Source organism: Olea europaea, chromosome 11 (assembly GCF_002742605.1).
Source record: "Olea europaea var. sylvestris chromosome 11, O_europaea_v1, whole genome shotgun sequence".
In the NCBI taxonomy this organism is placed as follows: domain Eukaryota; kingdom Viridiplantae; phylum Streptophyta; class Magnoliopsida; order Lamiales; family Oleaceae; genus Olea; species Olea europaea.
Genome location: NC_036247.1, coordinates 31,404,607 through 31,425,065, shown reverse-complemented (window position 1 = coordinate 31,425,065; position 20,459 = coordinate 31,404,607). Strand labels below are relative to the sequence as shown.

At 29.9% G+C, this 20,459-nt stretch overlaps 1 protein-coding gene across 3 annotated transcripts; it reads right to left on the bottom strand.

Annotated features, from left to right (window-relative positions):
- Positions 1 to 1,320: 1,320 nt before the first annotated feature.
- Positions 1,321 to 4,666, bottom strand: LOC111404051 (probable small nuclear ribonucleoprotein G). 3 transcript variants are annotated; one of them, XM_023032769.1, is made up of 4 exons: positions 4,522 to 4,656; positions 3,835 to 3,857; positions 1,717 to 1,838; positions 1,321 to 1,614 (listed from the first exon to the last, which is right to left on the bottom strand). In XM_023032769.1, the coding sequence occupies exons 1-4, from the start codon at positions 4,554 to 4,556 to the stop codon at positions 1,552 to 1,554; spliced, it is 243 nt and encodes an 80-aa protein (XP_022888537.1). In that variant the 5' UTR covers positions 4,557 to 4,656; the 3' UTR covers positions 1,321 to 1,551. The 3 variants fall into 3 exon arrangements, with proteins under 3 accessions (XP_022888537.1, XP_022888535.1, XP_022888536.1); XM_023032767.1 differs by lacking the exon at positions 4,522 to 4,656 and adding an exon at positions 3,987 to 4,101; XM_023032768.1 differs by lacking the exon at positions 3,835 to 3,857 and adding an exon at positions 4,371 to 4,393 and having other exon boundaries at positions 1,340 to 1,614; positions 4,522 to 4,666.
- Between the last annotated feature and the right edge of the window lie 15,793 nt (positions 4,667 to 20,459).

Genomic DNA, 20,459 nt, shown 5'->3' with positions numbered 1-20,459 from the left:
TTTTTTTTTTTTTTTTTTTTTTGGGTTGGGATGTGAACTAAAATTGCAGAAAAAACCTAAACTGAAATTTTCGCCTGTGAAGAGTAACGTGAACAGTTTTTTTTTTTTTTTTGGAACAACTATGAAGAAGTTGGAAAAATAATAACTTGGCTGTTCATGCTAAAAGTTTATTTATTTGTGTTGTTCCACAAGTTCTTAGGAAAGAAATAGAAAGAGATTTTTGGATTGAAGATGAGAGATTACCCAAGTTTAGGCTCTGATACCAAATTTGATGCAGCACCAAAAGGATGATTAATAGAAATAAAAGAAAGATTCAGAAAGAATGGGAAATTAAGGGAGGGGATAGAAGAAGAATTCAATAAAAGAAGGAGAGGGATGCGCCATAAGCCACTAAAATAATTATTCATTCATCATCAACTGAAAGTTACAATGCAAAATAGGTTTAAATAGTAAAGCAACCCTAATGAGCTTGAGCCCGAGCCCATACAAGTCCAAATTTAAATAATAGTCCAAAAAAATAAATAAAGCTTAAATAAAATAAATAAACGTCGTCCGATATCCTCATCAGTTCCCACATAGACTAATATTTGATATCTGACTAACAGTAATGCTTACTCAATAAATATGACTAAGAATGCTCATGCACTAGTGGAGAATGTAACAGCTCTTGTCAGCAGGCAGCGGATGTGCAATACATTATCACAAATCAATATCCATAATTGGGAAGAATATACAGATCATAGGTAAAGGACAGGGGGGAGATTAGAATGCAGTGGTTAAGCAGTTACGTGAGCCAACAACAGAACATGCGACTTAAATACACAATTCATGGATTTATTAGTCTAATAATTTTTGGCCTTGGACCAAACCAGTGTGCCAATTTCCCCTTAAAAACAGCACTTGGGAACAATAGGCAATTCCCATCTTTTGATTGAAATAAGAGCCTAATGGGAAGGATGAGCCTTTAGAAAAGGATAACAATAACAATACATTGTTGTGCCGATATATAAATACGATAAAATCAACTAAAAATGGTGAGATCATCCAGATGTCAATATTCATCAGCCTTAGTTGACTTTTTGGCAAAAATGATTATATTAACCATTGAGACTAGCTATAAAACAGAATAACTGCTTATAATTTGAACTTCAAGGGGCTGGAAACCGTTCAAATTTACTCGATAAAAGGTATGAACTTACACCAGGTACAGCTATAACTAGTAGAGCAAACCTAAAGCCGATGCCATTGAGGCACATATTACCTCATCCAGCAGAATCACAGATAATATCTCAAAGAGTTCTAGGAAATAAATTGGATGCATTTAACTTGGCAAGCAAGATTATTAACTTACAGAAGCATGTAACTTGCACATCACAACATTCAAGTCATAAGACACAAGGAGCTATTAAATACCGAATATTGAAGGGGATAATCCTCATAACAGCGTATTTTAAGGATATCTTAGAACAGGTGTTTTTGGTGTCATAAAGCTTCAGAATCTGACATAATCCACTACAAGTTACATGAATCCATACCACTGCAAATTTACAATTACTGTGGTCTACTAACAGGTTCAAGTGCCTCAACAGTGACTACACTATTTCCCCTGATGACCTGCAGAACGAGAAGGAAAACCAAATTCTCAAGTTAGACCTGATCAAAAGGATCAATGATCAATGAAAGGAACTCCAAAAGATCACTAGTGAGTAAGCTTACCACCATGCCAATTTCATTTTTCTCATTGCCATTCACTTCAACAGTGTTGTCCACCACCAGGTTCATAAACTGATCAAAACCACGAAGTGTTCCAACCACCATCCGATTCGCATTCAGCTTGACTGCAATGTTAAATGCCAAATATTTAATAAACAGTCAAGAGTATAAAATTAGCCCCATGAAACAGAAATGTGGTGCTTAACAGCTACAAAATGGATACAAGAAGCATGTGAATTTTTCTTGGAATGGGTGGTGGGAATTTCTATTAAGCAATATGAAAAAGGACATGGTGATTTAACTATATTGAGGCTAGGCACAGACACAATGATATTATAATACTAAGACAATTCTCCTAAAGCAAATAATTTGCTGGATATCTTAGTAGTCTACCATTTTTAGCAGATATCAGAGTTGAGCACAATAGAACAATTGAATTTACAGGGGGAATGTCTTTCTGCTTCTTGTCTGTGTACAAAGGAGGATTGTATGAAAATTTATAGATAATTAACCTTCAATAATTTGCAGATGCTTCTAACAAAACATGAATAGATATATGTACAACTTAATACCATAATGGACAGAAAAAATAGAACAAATTGAAATCTAATTGCCACTCTTCTAGTTATAGAAGGAATCACATTAATACAATAATAGTATTGTGAGATGTCCCGAATATTTAGAAGCAAATATTTTGGGTGTGTTTGAGCCACATTCTTTTTGAAGAATGTATTTTAGAATAGTAGATTGAAGGAAAATGTGTGGTTAAAAACGAAGGAAAATTTTTTATTTGTGTGTAATATAATTTTAATGAAGAATATGTGGTTGAAAAGAAGATAGAGAAAAATGTATTTTAAGAAAAATGGGAATCAAAAACCCCTATATATGGAAATGTTGGAATTTATTATTTAAAAGTTGAACCAGGAACAATGGAAACATACTAAATGAAGATTTCTAAATTCCTAATAATAATTTTTATGTACTAATAAAACTACATTAAATTACAAGCAATGTTATATTTCATTACCGAAATTGAAATGATTCTCCTTATGACTGATTTCACAGCCCAAACAAACCAATGACTTGCCACCATACAAAATATATGTCAAATTATGTCCTATTGATTGGTGTAATTATCTTAGAACCCTTCTAATTCTGAAAGCATTAAAATAGTTGTATGTAACGAAGACTCAGCCTAATATTGACACAACATAAGAGTAAAATTGACAATCAATTTTAAAAAAGAGAATTTTGAGCCTACGCTGCTAAAGCCCCATGCCATGGAAAACTGGAACATCCCAAAAGATGTGAAACCATGAAAAAAAACCTTAGTTGGCAAATACATTCAAAAGCTTATATCCTGGGAAAATTGCAGTTCCCATCTTCACACTTTTACTTCCTTGTGCAATTTTTACCCCAAGCTTTCATTTTTCTTGTATATGATCCCTAATGACAAATTAAATTTAAATACTCTATTAAGCTTTCTCAGCCCTCCATGTGCTTAAATAACTAAGGGTAACAAAGGAATATACTATACACATGGGGAGAAAAAAAGAAAAGGATAAAAGAGAGAGAGAGAGAGAGAGAGAGAGAGAGAGAATATATTCTTCTCTACAGTTACTCTAGATTACTCAATTAAGAGGCGGATGAGCACATGAAATCATGAAAATTTTAGACTAAAACAATGAGCTACCATTATCTCTATCAATCTGCCATATAATGTGAACATGGGTAGAATCTTCCTTGAATTAATTCCCAAGACAATATTTTTCTCTTAAGTCAATTACATAGATATATATCCCGTGCTCAAGAAAATGTCCATTGATATTTCTAAATCAATTTCAATTTTCAACTTACCTTAAACTTTCTCAGCAAATGCTACCAGGAAAACCAAATGCTTGGAACTTGGAAGTGTGTTTATTAGTGAAAATATCTTTGTCACATAAAATATAAAATATTTATTAAAAAATTAACACTCGTAGCATTAGATATTTAAGACAGAGACCATCAAGTCAGATAAAAATATAAGGAATTAAAAGCCACAAAGAAATATGATAATGCTTCACTGCAATTGAATATTTTTCCCGGCATTCGTACATAAAACAATCAGTTAAAACTTACTTTGCAGCTTCTTGTCCATATACCTGTGATAACAAAAAATATATTAAATAACTAAAGTTATTATACAAGTAATTACTATTAATACACACGTATATAAGGTGCAAAAATGGTGACAAAGATCCATACATTTTACGAGAAAAAAGATAACTTACTTTTTGAGATCCGGGGGCTGGCCTGATCTGCTCATGATTAAAACCTTAGCCGGAGAAAGTTTTAGAGAGAGAGAGAGAGAGAGTCTGCTGCTACTGGGTTTATCGCAATTCAAAACCCTAGTATCAAAATCATAATGGGTTGGGCCTCGTTTGAGGACATTCGACATCCATGCGCGATGACTTCTCAGTTCTTAGATGGGCCTAAATATGTACATACGGGTGTGGACACTCATATATATATAATTTATATGTACACCAAACACAACTCCTAAAGTAATTGATAAAATTCTTCACTTTTTCAGCCACAAAGAAATATGATAATGCTTCACTGCAATTGAATATTTTTCCCGGCATTCGTACATAAAACAATCAGTTAAAACTTACTTTGCAGCTTCTTGTCCATATACCTGTGATAACAAAAAATATATTAATAACTAAAGTTATTATACAAGTAACTACTATTAATACACACGTATATAAGGTGCAAAAATTGTGACAACGATCCATACATTTTACGAGAAAAAAGATAACTTACTTTTTGAGATCCGGAGGCTGGCCTGATCTGCTCATGATTAAAACCTTAGCCGGAGAAAGTTTTAGAGAGAGAGAGTCTGCTGCTACTGGGTTTATCCCAATTCAAAACCCTAGAAAATGAGGCGGGCGAGAGATAGAAGGGGTGGGTGCTAATTTTATGAAGGTCCAGATTCGGTATCAAAATCATAATGGGTTGGGCCTCGTTTGAGGACATTTCGACATCCATTCGCGACTTCTCAATTCTTAGATGGGCCTAAATACGTACATACGGGTGCAGCCACCCCTGTATGCATATTTTATATGTACATCAAACACAACCCCTTAAGCAATTGATAAAATTCTTCACTTATTCTTTTTAAAATTTTTCCCATACCCATTTCAAAGGAGACTCCAACCCGATGGATGTTGTAGGGGTGTGGAATCCTTATGTATATATTTTATGTACACAAAAACTTATCCTTATCTTAGGGGGACACTATTTACCTTCACAGAAGTTACATTTATCCCTCTATATCTATCCTCTTTAAATTTTTAAAAAATATATTTTTTTAATACACATCAAATTCTGATATTGTCTATATTAAATTCAATCATTTAAACACTATAAATCCACACTATTCTTATATATCCACCATATCTAGGGGCGGACACAGACATTTTGTTTTAGGGGGCTACAATCAAACTTTTAAAAAATACATCTAAAAATTTGTTTTATATAAACAAAATTCGATCATTTTTAGGATTTTTTTTAATTATTATTGTTACTTTTTCCTCTCAATCAATTAATTTTTTCAAAATAATCTAATAAATTTTATAATAAAAATTTTGACGTCATTTGAAAAAAAAAATTGATTGAGAGGAAAAGGTAAAAATAATAAAAAAAAATCCTAAAAATGATTCAATTTTTTTTATATATAAATTTTTTTTGAATATAAAAATAATCAAGATGAAAAAGTAGTTTAACAATTTATAACCCTTATGAAGTAATAAAATTTTTATTAAGAATTGTTACATCCAAAAAAAAATTTTGACGTCATACCACATATAAAATTTTCTAATAAAATGATGTAAATTATATTGAGAAATTTGTCACGCAAAAATAATAAATATTAATAAAATAATTAATTTTTTTTTCAAAAAAGACGAGTTATGCGTCTCTTTTTAGCATACACGATTGACGTACATTTAACCATTTTCGATATTCATTTAGATCATTCGATATGCTTATAATATAGTTCTTGAAATGAGTTTTGAGAGGATATAGAAGATTTATGGATATGGCTAACGTATAATCATCGAAGAATTTTTAGAGTTAGCTCGTTATCGAAATATTAGTTTGGAATGACCTACTTTGATGCGTAGTAACATTTGCTATAATTAGTCATTTTGCACAATATTAACGACGTGAAATATTAATCCGTGAGTACTTTAAAATGATATTAAGAATATAATATTTCAATTTCGTTTGATATTCCATAATGAGCCCCAAAACTAAGAAAAAATGAAAAACTGAAGGGTCAAGTGATCCTATGGGACCCCCTTGGGTCCGCCCCTGATCACATCATAATTTTTTCAATACTTTCATATATTTATCCCCACAATTTTTATATATCTATAAGTTCACACCATTTTTCATACATCTAGTAGATGAAAATACAATCTGTAAACGATCGGTACCATCTCTAGAAACCTACTCGAGGTTTACAAATGAATACAATGAGAAACTTACTTGAGAGAAAATGCAAATGCAGAAACATAGATTAAAAGGATAGAAGAACGTCAAACCAGTAAGATGGTTGAGAAGGAAATCAGTAAAGAAAATAATAATATGAGCTCGGAGCTCTATAGACAAATTATACAGTAAACAAAAAATGAGCGAAAACATTTTTTTTTTATTAACACCATTTTGTCATGGACTCAATTTCTCAATTGGACCATTTGTTTTATTTTATCTTAGAGCTTATATTAGTGGGCTAGCCCAAGCCCTTAACCTTGTTTTATTCTATATATGGTTTTAGCTTGAGAACAATGAAGGTGGAATTGAAAAGTATCAGGCTTGTTGCCCTCGTTTTCTCCTCCCTCAGCCCTCTCTGGTATTCTTCTTCTCTCTCGGTTCTTCCTCTCCTCTTCCTACTCTTAATCCGTTCTCCATTTCTCCACTGGTATCCTTCTTCTTCTCCTCTTCTCAGCCGTTTCTCCTCTTTCCTTTGTTGTTCTTCTTCTCTTCTTCTTATATGTCTGCTGCAGCGTTTCTCCTCTACCTAGTATTCTTCTTCCTCTTCTCTTCTTGCTGTTATTCTGTTCTCCATCTCTTTGTTTCCTTTTTTTCCTGGTCTATCTATTTCTCTTTTATATTTTGTTTTTTACTTGTAAGTAGGCATTGTAATGGAAACATCAATTAAAGGAATGAATGGTTGATTTTGGTTAGACATAAACTGGTTCTAGTTTGTAATTTCAGTTTATATTTCTTCAATTTGAGTAATTACAATCTGTCTCTGCATCTTGATTTTATAACTGCTCGTTATTGGTTGAGTTTGGCTGGAAATTAATTGGTTTGGTTGAAATTGAACTCCAACCATAAAACATTTTCCTCTATTACAAAGTTCTTCTTTATTACGCTTTGCGCTTCAACAGTGACGTGATCCTTTGATCCACCATCTTTTGACCCCTCTCTGTGTACTGGAAATGTGCAAAGACTTCGGCAATCATATAATTGCATATTTTTAACCATAGATTAGGTGTTCCAAAAGGGTTAGGAACGATTGGACAAAAAATGGGAGCAAACGGTTTCCATAATGGCTTCGCTGAAGAAAAGTAGAATAACTTGAAGAAAATAAAAGGGTATCTCAAAAGATAAATTAGATTGTGTAGATATTTTAGAGAGGGTAATTTTTAGAAAGGCTGGAAAATTGTTCCTATTTTCCACAATGGCCTCTTTAATTAAAAATACTATTTTGCCCTTACTAAAGTTATTTGCAAGATGTATCTTATATCTTTAAGGATTTATCAAATAGGACCTACATCTATATTTCTCAATATTTCGAACACCTTTAAATATTCTTTGTATCTAGATATTTCTTCAAAGATTATAGGTTGACCTTTCTTGGTTATATATCTTCGAACTAATCCTTCTGAAATTTCTTCTTATATATTTCTATGTTTGGTTATGATATCTTCTACCTTTCTTATTTCTCTACTAGTGTCTACAGAATCAAATCCTATATTATTTCTACAATTATAATCTCTATCTCTATATATTTCTTCAATTTTTTCTTTACCAACAGGAAATATATCATTAGATTTTTCATCTAATTTAAGTAAAAATGAAACATCTTTTTCATCTAAAAATAATATGAGATTATTATCATTATTAGTAGTGGAAGTGGATGCATGTAAATTGTTCATCAGAATAATTAAAGTATGAGCATGTAAAAATAAGTAAATAACTTACAGTAATCGAGTGGAAATAAACAGGCTTTCCCTCCAGTATGCTCTTATAGATGCTTTGCATGTACTTAATCAATCTTCTGAATCAAGTAAAGATTTAAAATGTTTTTTGAAATTATTTGGGTCCACAACTGCTTCCGCAAAAGGCTTTTCAATTAAGGTTGCATTCCTCACTCTAGAGAACTAGCCGTGTTGCCCAGACGCTATCTCACAGTATCCAGAATCTCTGTTTTCACTTCTATCCAAACTCTCTTCAGAATGAAATTCTTACTTGGAACGGAATTTTAAAAGATAACTCACACTCAAGGTGCTACAAATTTTGTTAGAAAACTGTCTTTTTCCCCTAAACCATTCATCAAAGACGGGTACTTTGGCATGGCTAACATCCATTCAAAATCAAAGTTTTGAAAATCTTTTAAAATCTCTATCTGTACTGCCGAAGAATCATGAGAAACTTAACGAAATCCTTTTATGAAAGATTTGTTGAACATAACAAACTTTACTTTGATATTCATAAATTGAAATTGTACATGCTTACAAACTATATTTACATACCTTTGGTACCCACCTTATGAAGTTTGAACTCCATAAGTGATTACCTTATTACACGCTTTTCTATTTTCAAGCTATCTAATATTTTTCTGAATACAAGTGGTGTATACAGATTACAAAATATCTATCTAAGATGTGTTTCCTCTGAGTGTTTTAGAGATAAGCTATTTCGAGATATCCTCCTTCTTCCTCATTGTCTCCTTTTATAGAAGCCTTTGGGAACCTTATCTTGACAGGCGTTTTCCACCTTTCTTTGTTGGGTAGCTAGAGCATCTTATCTCCACCGAATTTTTCCATTATCTTCTTGCTAGTGGACCTCTCCTTTTGAAATTAGATATCTTATCTTTTGAGTTTGTCTGCTACTTGTAACAATTGGTGGGGATAGTCACAATTATGGAGACTTTTCTTGCACTATCTTCTGTCTTTTAGTAGCCACAGTTTTTCTTTAATAAATTTCTTTATTAAAGTAGTGATAAAGGGTTACTTTTGTCACCATCACTTTTCCATTTTCGAATCAAAGAATTCTGCAGGGAATTCTTCACAATTAAGAGATGCTTGGCTCATATCTTCAACTACACAGTATTCACAATGGTGATCACTGTAATTCCAGAGCAATTTGCATAGTTCTTTAGCCATATCTTCTGATCCATGCACTTGCTTGGAAATAATTGCAAATAATAAATGGTCGAGATAACAAATATCTTCTTCCTTGGTAGCCATCCTTGCATTGGAATAGATAACATGATTTTCAGATGGATAAACCCATATTTTTTCTTTCTCGGTGATTATCTGAGTTACATGTTCAAATATCTCTTTGTACCCTTTTGCTTTTTTGTAGGACATCATATTTAGAATATCTTGATATCCATTTTTAACAACCTTTTGATTGGTTGGTAAAAAATGTTGATTTGTAAGTCCCATTTTTATCACATGGAAAGATGAATGCATATATTCAAGAATAGGATCCCATTCCATGGTTGCTGAATGGAATCTGATATATATTTGTTGTCTTGACGATTTCAATATATCTTTTAACAGCTTTCCTAATGTTGGCTGGAAGCTGAGCTATCTTTTTGAGATCTTTGCTAGGATATATACAAAGTATATTTCCTATTTCAAAACAATTTCGAACACAGTTGACTGGTGCTCCTGGATAAAAATTTATCTTGTTGTATTTTGAATAGTAGAGAGTCTTCATCCACTTTCCAATTTTCAGATACCAATCTGATAAAATATTAAAAATAACAATAAAGAGTGTTACTTCTTCGTGGTTATCTTTTCTGGGAATTTTTGCTTCATGGCATATCTTGACAATATCTTTTTGATCTATCATTTCAATAGAAATATTAGATTGAGTTTGGCTCTATGAAGAGCTACCTTCTCTTTTGATATTTTGAATATCTTTATTACCAGTAATAAGTTCAAGTTTTCCATGTGAAGGGGTTCCTATTACCTTCTTTTCTTTCCCTTTATCCTCGGGGAGAGCGCTAGTATTCACAAGTCCCTGCGAAGGGATACTAGATTTGGTACAAGTAACTTCTGCCTCAAGGGTTATATTTTTGCCTCGAAAGCTATTTTGGATATTTTGAATTTGTGTTTCCAAATAGGAAACTTTTATCTCAAGTATTTGGACTTTCGTCCTTAATTGTTCTAGCTCCATCCCTACTAAGATAATCAGGAAGAAAGTTAGTTTTATCTTTTATGTATTCAATATCAAATTTGAAATATGAGAACCAAATTTGAATCCTAATAATATATCTATTGGCAATAGATGGATCAACATTATTTTTCAAAAATACTTTAACTTGAGTATTATCAGTTCTAATCAAGAATTTCTTTGGTAATAAATAATCTTCATATTTTTGAACTCCTCTTTTTACAGCAATGAATTTTTTTCTATTCGTCTCATATCTTGTTTCAACTTTTTTGAATGTTCCTGATGTATAATCTGCAAGTATCTCAGGACAAGAACAATCTTTTTCACATTTATACTCTTTATGATTCTTTTTCACCTTTAACACTGCTCCCCAGTAATAATCTGAAGCATCAGTTTCAAGGATAAAGAAATTTTCTTCTCGTGGTATTACAAATTTGGGCAATACCTTTAACTCTTCTTTAATTTTCCTTATATTTTCACAATCTTGTTCTTCCCAAAACCACATAATATTTTTTTCTCAACTTTGGAAGAAAATAATTTTTTAATTTGGCACAATTTTCAATGAATCCTTCAACATAATTTAATAAACCAAGGAAGTTTTGTAATTGTTTTTTATCTTTGATTTCTTCAAGAAATTCTTGAAATTTTTCTCCAATATGAGATTGCAATTGCAATTCTCCTTCTTTTATAAATAATCCTAAAAATTCTATCTCCGTTCTAGCTATCTCAGCTTTCTTTTGAGAAAGTGTAATACCATGTTTTTTCATAATATAACAAAATTTCTCAAGATGTTCAATATGTTCACCAATATTATTAGAATGAATAAGTAAATCATCTACATATGCAATACAGAAATGAGTAATTGGTTTGATTACCTCATCCATTCTCCTTTGGAATATCTGTGGTGCATTTTTCAACCCAAATGGTATTACATTCCATTCGTATTGTCCTAAAGGATTGGGGGTACTAAATGCAGTTAGTGATTTACTTTCTTCTGTAAGCATGATTTGCCAAAACCTTGACTTACAATCAAATTTTGAAAATATCTTTTTGTTCTGTACTTGTTTAATAAGGGTGTCCTTATTTGGCAAGTTGTATCCATCAAATTTAGTAACTTCATTTAATTTCTTGTAGTTTATCACCATTCTGGCTTTTCCTCTTTTTATCTCACTATGTTTTCTAACCATAAAGGTTGGGCTGCTATGTGGACTTTTACTATGCCTAATTAACTTGGCTTCTAGCAATTCTTTTATCTGATCTTTAAATTCTTTTTGGTCATCTATACTATATTTCATGGGTTTGACTCTAACAATAGTGTCTGGATTAGTTAATTCTATCGTTGCCTTTACTTTATCGGTATTCCATTTTTCTAACGGATTTTCAGAATATGTTTTAAAAATTTCTTTTTTCAAATTTTCTAAAATATTTTCTGTTGTCATCTTTAAGACTGTAACTGGTTTAAATTTTTCTGTACTCCAACATCCACCACGCTGGGTTGAGGAACTCTAATAGTTTATATCTATATATGCAATTGTAATAGTTTTATTTATTTTTGGTGTAAATATTTTATGTGCACAAGGTGTTGTGAACATATACTTATCAATATATTGTGTAAATGGTGCATATTTTAATAGGAAATTTTGTCCTAATAAAATATCACATCCAATTATGGTTGACATGTATATTGTATTTACAAATACTTCTCTAAAGGAAATTAAAAAAGGTACTTGCGTAGCATATTTGCTATATATTACCTTATTTCCACCTGCTGTTGTAGCAGTGACAATCCTCTTTGAATTGTATATCCAGTATTCAGATGGTAGTGCATTTGGTAGGCATAAACTTATTGTACTTCCTGTATCTAAATAAGCATGGAATTTAATTCTACAATATCTTTTTATATTAAGTGTAATTTCAATATATGGACTCATGGGGTTAGTACTTATTACTCTTTCCATGATAACAATGATTTCATATTTTCATCTATTCTTGAGATGATAATTGGATTATCATCAATTGTTATTTTTAAATATCCTTGGCAGATTTTATAAGGACTATATTTCTCAAGAAAGTTCATTCCTAGTAGAATAGGTGAACGATCTACTCCATATAATTCATCTTTATATAGAATTATTTCTTTAGTATATTCTTTCTGATCCTCTCCTACAAGTATAAGAGGGAACTTAACATATTTTCTTATTTCAAGATTATTTCCTAAATAATCCTTAAATATATATGGTTCTGATATTTCAAAGTCTATTAAATGACTAACAAATTTAGCATTTACATGACTTTTATCTGCTCCAGTATCTATGAGGACAAGAAGATTCTTCTTATATCCTTCTTGATTTATATATCTTGTCTTAATGTAATATTGCGAACTTGATGGTTCAGCAATACTTAAATTCTTAAGTCTGCTTATTCTAGAGTCTTGTCTAGAGGGAAATCTTGCAATAAAATTATCTCCTTCTAAGCTGACACTATTTCTTCTTATTAGTTTTCCTTCAGAATTAATTTCTCTAACTTGTTTGTGGAAATCAAGCATTATTTGTTCTGGTATAGTGACTTCATGTTCTTGGTATTTTCTAGGAGGAATATATTGTGCTAATTCCTCAAAATCTTTATGTATGATAATGTTATCAGTCATCTTTCTTAGATTGTTATGATGGCTAGTACTAAAAGCAAAAATTAATTTTATACTTATACTAATAGCCTTACTTCTTCGTAACATTTTCAAGTTTCCAATTTTATAGTATAGATTGAAACTTTGGTCAATATTTTCATCATTTAATGATATTGCATAATTTGGTTTTACTGTAAATATTATCTTTTGATAGACTAAGTTTCTTACAACTGTTCCTAATAGAGCATCTATAGGATCTTGTAAGATTCTATTGTCCATACAGTAGATTTCTTTTGGTATATTCATACATTCTCTAAAGAATCCTTTTACCATTATCTGGACTCCTCCTAATTCAATACATTCAATTTATTTCTTACATTCTCTGGAATTTTGGATAATTTTTGTTTTACCCATTCTTTTGTAATTATAGGAATTTTTGCTTTTTCTATAGTATATTCTATATTGATAGACATTTCTTTATAATTCATACTTACAATTGTTTTATTTACTCTTAGTAAAATTCCTAAAAATTCTTGATGGAATACATCTTTTTCTTGTAGGTCTAGTATTTTTTTAGTGATTCCTGTGTATTTTTTAATATCAAAGGTGATCTCTTGATTTATACCTTCTATAGAATCTTCAACTTCTTCAATTGTCTCTATTTCTATTTCTGATTGTTGTATCTCTTGATTCATATATACTATCTCCTCATAATCTTCTTCTGATGAGGATGTATCTAATTCATAAATGCTACTGCGTTCACTACTTAGATATTCAAAATATTCAATTGGTTTTATATCACTATCTTCTTGAAATTTTTCATAAATTCTAAGAGTTTTTATATTTTGTCTATCTTTCTTTTTAGGACATTGAGGGGTAATGTGTCATTCTTCATTACAAATAAAACATCTACATTTCTTAATATTTCTTGGCTTAAATTTATTATTCCAATTTCTTTTTTTAAAATATTTTTTATATGGTTTAAAATTCCTCTTCTTGAATTTTTTGTAGTTTTTGAATTTTCTTTTATATTTCTTATATGGTTTATACTTTTTCTTATGGCATTCAAATTGTTCAATTTGGCCATTATCTTTGTAACAACATGATGAATTCTTTCTTATTTTATATGCCTTTTTATTTTCTAAAGCTTCTCTACACCATATGCCTATCATTCTTTTTGTAAATTCAATTCTACTTTCAAAACTATCTATTTTCACTCCTTTCTCTTCTCCTAGAGGTAGTAATTTTTCATATTCTTTTAATAACTTAATTCCTCATGGAAATGATAACTTAGTAAAATAAGATCTTAATATAGGTTTATTTTCCTGATAATCTCATTGGTTTAATATATAGTATATTTCTTCGAATTTACATGTGTATCTTTCTAGCTCACACATATCACATATCTTTAAATTTTCCATTGCTATCATTCCTTGATTATATTCATCTTGTTTTCTTTCTTCATTATTAGAAGTATATCTATCTCCTAAGAATTCTATTCTTAAAATTTTTTCAAATCTTTTTAATATCTCCTGAATATTTTGTTCATTTAAAGAATTTCTATTATCTAATACTTCAGTTCTACCTGCTCCATACTTTATTCTTCCTTTAATAGTTTCTCGTAATTTTCTTCACCATTCAGAAACAATTCCTCTGAATGTATGTTCTATAAATCCAAAAGCTGTATATGTTTCTCATTTATTAAATTGTATTGCTAAATCTGTACTTTTCATCCATGTTTCAATAACTTTATTTTTATCTACACAGTCTAAATCTAACCATATCCATGTTGTATGGATTGGTTCATTATAAGATTTCATTGGGTTTATTTCTTTTATAGACTGTTTTCTTACATTTTCAGTGTATCTTTTCTATATTTTTCTATATTGGTTAATACCATCCTTAAGTGGTATTGTAGTACCATAAGAATAATCATATTCTTCATCACTGCTTAATTCTATTTTTATATTTTGACTTGATGATGAATTAGTATTCATCTTTGTATTTTCCATTTTTTCAGTTAATTCTTCTAACTGTTTTTTATATTCTTTATACTCTTCTCCTGTAGATTTTAAGAATTTTTGTTTTATTTCTTCTACATCTGTAATCATATATTATTTTTCTTCATGTTTTTTCCCTTTATTATGAGGTGGATTAATTATAATCCTATCTTTTCCTTTAAAACTTTTATCTAAAAGAGCGTTTCCTACTTGTAGATTATGTTCTAAATTTTCTAATCTTTTATGTATATCCCCAAAATTTTCATTTGTGGTGTTTTTAGGTAAATAGGGATAACTAGGTTTTTTATATTTTTCAAATTTTTTCAAAAAATTTTCAATTATATTTTCTTCATCTACTATATTCATCATTACTTTTGGTTCGTAACATTGCTCTGATACCATTTTTTCAGAGTGTGCAGCGGAGGGGTTAAGATTTTTGAGCCAATTAAAATCTTCATAAGTTTTTAAAATATCACAATAGAATTTATAAAATTCACTATTTTCTATTAATACTTTTTCTTCAATAATTATATTCAGTTCTTTAATTCTTCTTCTCAAGTTAAGAATTAGTTTATATATATCATTTTCTATTTTGATTGTATTATTATCTATAGAAATATTTTTATTTTTTAGTTTTGGATCTAAATATTCTGTAAAGAATCCTTTCAGATCTTCTTCTAAATAATTTAATTCATTTTCTGTTGCGTTTTTTAGGTCAATAAAATTTTGTATAATATTTGGGTTAATTTTATTAAAGATTTTTGATCTATATTTCTTTGAGGACCTAATTGAATGTTTTTATACATTGTAGTGGCTTTGATTGTAATTTTACAATAAGGGGTATTTTTGGAAAAATAATTGTTTAAAGGCTATTCTTCAAATGTTTATATTTTGGTCTAATCTTACAAAAATACCTTCTATTTAGGCTATCTAGAGGTTTTTTCTCTATTTTAGAGTGATATATTTTTATTTAATATTTATATGTGTGTATTTAAGTAAATTCTTAATTTTATATATGTCTATTTAAGTAAACTTATGTAAGATTAATAATAAAATTTTCTTTTTAAAAGTGAATATATTGATATTGGGTAAGTTGAATCAATGGTCATTGAACTTCCGGTGAAATCTCAATTGGGTAAACAATGAAATTCAATTTAACTTTCACCAATTGGGTAAACAATGAAATTCAATTTAACTTCAAATTTTACCAATCTACTACGTTTCATCTATCTAGGGGCAATCACGGTTCGATTTGAACGAATATTTAGTTATTTTCAACCAAACTATTTAAAATGATTTGAAAAATTCCAAACAAAATCATTTTTTGCAGTTTAATTTGATTTCAAACCACTATTTCAGTAATTGAAAAAAAATCTTTGAAAAAGTTGAAAAAATAAATATAGTATTATAAATTTTCACTGTAACACTTAAATTGAAACTTTATAAATATAAAAGGGTAATTGACACATAACGTTCCTATCTTTCAAGTTTATTGTGGAAAATGTCTCTACCTTTCATTTTTTAACATTTTCGCCCTTACATTCCACTTTTTTTTTTTTTGCATTGAACGTTATTCTCACCATTTTTTAATGTAAAATGATCAAAATAACCTCTCATTTACATAAAACCAAAAAAAGAAAAGAAATATAAAAAATAAATTACAATCATACTCCTAAATGTTTTTAAAAGTGCAAGTGAGTCCAAAAATTATTAAAATGCCTAATAACACGAAATGTCCATACGTTTGGCCTATAATGTGCAAAACGTCCCTACATTTCAAATTGGTGAAAATGATGTTTTTCGCAATGAAACGTGAAAATATGGATGAAAACGCGAAAAAATTGACAAGTAGGGACGTTTTTCGCAAGAAGTGTCAAACGTAGAGATGTTTTTTTTTTTTTGTTATTATCCCTTATTAAAATATTAAAAATAACAAAAAGAAAAAACTCTCTCTTCTCTTCTTCTCCAAATGAGACTGACACGTTAGAAATGAAAGAACTCTGACCAACCATTGTCCAAACCGTCAAACCTCCACACCACTGAACCATCTATTAATATTTTAAGACCATGAAGATAAGCGCCCTAGGAAGTATAGCCGATTGGTGTGTTGGAAATGACACGGGTCTCTCCAAAACAGGTGATGCCGCCAGTATTAGCATTTGCGAATTGGGTAATTTGACTTGCAATTTCGAATATATCTATTGGCATGAAGGTTTCAAGATTTAAAAAAAAAAAAAAGTTTCAGGGTTTTGGATGTTGGGTGGTATGTGTAGAAAGAAGTGAGGGCTTTTCGATAATATGGTGGTCCAGCACTTTGAATGGTGGTTTACTGGAGTTTTTTGGCTTCTAAAATGACTGACCCATTTGGAGAAGAGGAGAAGAAAAAAAGAGAGAGAATTTTTTTTTAAATATTTAAATAAGACCTAATAGCAAAAGGCATCCCTACGTTTGACAATTCTTGCGAAAAAAGTTCATACGTTTCAATTTTTTTTTCATCCATATTTCTACGTTTTATTGCAGAAAATGTCATTTTTTACCAATTTGAAACGTAGTGACGTTTTGCATCTATAGGCCAAACGTAAGGACATTTTGTACTATTAGACATTTTAATAATTATTTGGACTCATTTACACTTTTTAAAATATTTAGGAGTAAGATTGTAATTTATTCTTCATTTTTCTTTTTCTTTTTCTTTTTTTGTTTTATTTAAATAGGAGGGTATATTGGTCATTATACGTTAAAAATTGGTGAAAATAACGTTTAGCGCAAAGAAATGTGGAAGATAAGGGCGAAAATGTCAAAAATTGAAAGGTAGTAATGTTTTTCACAATAAACTTCAACAATATGGACGATTTGTACCAATTACCCTAAACATAAATGTTATTCCTCATGTAATCGAGTGCATAGGAAAGGGTGGTTCATTGCCTCGGACGAGGATGCGATGGGTACAGGAACATGGTCTCCACTCCATTACCCATCTAGTTTAAAGTTCATTTCAAAATATAAGTTTGTAATAATATACAGAAAATAATCACGAACGCTTATAAGATGAATTTGGACTATTCTACAATTGAGGAGGGGGATGTTCACTAATGTGAAAATTAAAAGCAAAAAGGAAAATAAATAAATAAATGTGCATGGTAAACAAGGTCGGGTCCATCCCACCAGATCCATCAAGACAGGGGGTAATTCAAAAGGAATGAGGGACGAGAATGACTATCTCGATTTTGATGTTTTTATATAGCTAAAAATCACATTTTTAATATATTTTGATAAAAGTTTATGAAATATGTAGTTAAAACTTGGAAGTTGTGAGTCTCATAAAATATGTGATAAAAATAAAAATACTGACTTTGACTTTTATTTTATGATTTGTTTAAGCCCTATTTTTTATTTATTTATCAAAATGCATTATGAAACAGTGATTTGACTTCATTTCAATAACACATTCTTCAATAAAATAATATTACACACAAATCAAAAACTTTTTCCTTTCTTTTAATCACACGTTCTCTATCATAATACTATTGCAAAATGCACTTTTTAAAAGATTAGGAATCAAACAACTCCTTAATTTACACCAAACATGGACCTAATATATTTAGGATTATTCTATTTTTACATTCAGGTGCTAGATGACAGAATGCAGAATAGTACAAGTGTCATTCTGTCATTAGCTGATGAAAATTAGTTGTTCTTATCAACCAATAATAGAATGCCAATAATGTATCTTGTCACCCAAAATACACACCTAAGTATACATGTAACAAAACTCATATATTTACATCAACACAAACTTAAACTAGTAAGTACAGTACAACCTTAAAATTTAAACTTGCATTTTCAATATTTAGATGAGAAACGTATTATAACAAATAAATTATTATTTTCCCAAAGAGTTGGCGAAAAGTAACTAACAAGTACTTTGGGTAAAACAAGTTTTTTTTTTTTCTTTTTTTTTTTAAAGGGTGAATGGTTTAGTTTAATTTCAAGTGATTTTTATCTATAGAAATCTAAATCAAACATATTTTCAAATGGTTAGGTTTGTTTTGAAATGACTGAAACCTAAACCACGTGGAGTCGACCAATGGATTTAAAAATAACAGTTTCGATTCGATTTGACAAGTTGACTTTTTTTTTTGTCACCCCTAAATTCATCACTTATAGCTCATCGGATTGACGAAAATCATTTAATTGATAGTCATATTATAATTGATCTTACACATTGCAACAATGTTCTTAGACTTTAGAGCAAATGAATTTTTTCCTTCTTTTAAAATTTTATGATGCAGTGTAGTTGTAAATTGATGTCACGTAAAACATAAAAGATTTGTCGTGGTATAAATGCGAATAAGTAATTTTCATTGATTTAATGAGTAATTGTGACGGATTGGTGAAATTTTAAATCAAATTAATGTCCACTAATTCTTTCAAGTAAAATACTATCAATTTTTCAACTAGTCAAATATCAATTTTAATCACACATTTCTTGTGATCTACAACTTAATCAAATTTTCACCACATATTCATCAACTTAAACAGGCTAAAACTTTTATCAAAAGTTTCGTCAAACAACCTCAAAGATAAATTAAAATTTAGTACCACGATTTAAATTCAATAATCATTGATGAAATTATCCATCATTTAGGCCCCGTTTGGTACCCATTTTTGTAAGAATTAAAATAAAAAATATAGTCGTTAGAGGCCAACACAAAAGATAGAAAGTCAAATATGATGACTTGATGTGATAGATAACAGTCATATTTTTCATTTTTGTGGCCAAAAAGTGAAAATCAAATCGAGGCTTATTCTTAATTTCTGCTCTAAATTCAACTAGTCCAAAACATCATTACAAAGATACGTGTCATTTACATAATTTTATAGTACCGGCATGTTTTATAAAACTCTTAGACGAAAATCAAAATATCTTATGATAAACATCCCACTTCAAAAATTCATGATAGAGAACTATTGGGTTTTGCCTATTATCAAGAAAACAATTGGAAACAACAATTTTGATCTATGAATTTTTATCCTTTTCTGTATAGAAGTCTATTTAATGAAAGTAAAAAATCAAATGACCAAACGTTCTTTTTGAACATATATTTAAATAGATTCACGAGTGTTATGCACTTATTCATCACATATTTTTATTTACTTGTAGTTTGAGTTGTTTATAAATACTTTCTAGACGAGGCTAATGTAATGTTTGTGTATATATATATTAAACACGTCATTTTGCTATAGATTTGATTGATTTACACGGTTTAGAAATGACAAAGGCAAATGCGATAAGCAAGTATGCGTCCCATGTCCGATATATTACACCCCCCACCCCACTCCCCACCCCTTCGACCAAGAAGTCATACTTGATTTAATTTATTGGAAGATTCCATCACCAAATTTCTTGAAATTCTTTCTTAAGTACAATGTGTCAACATATGATTTTCAATTAATAAAAATGTCTCTCTTTATTAAATTGAATAAAATCATTGTTTAAACGGCTTTTCCATTAAATCTTTTCTTTTAACTAAGGAGGACAAATGGTCTAATTTGTATAGGATTTGGCGAGACACTTTGGAAAATGATTATCTTTAATGCTTCGATTACTTGGACAACGTACTATGGAATTCTAAAAGTGTACTGGGAATCTAAAGTAG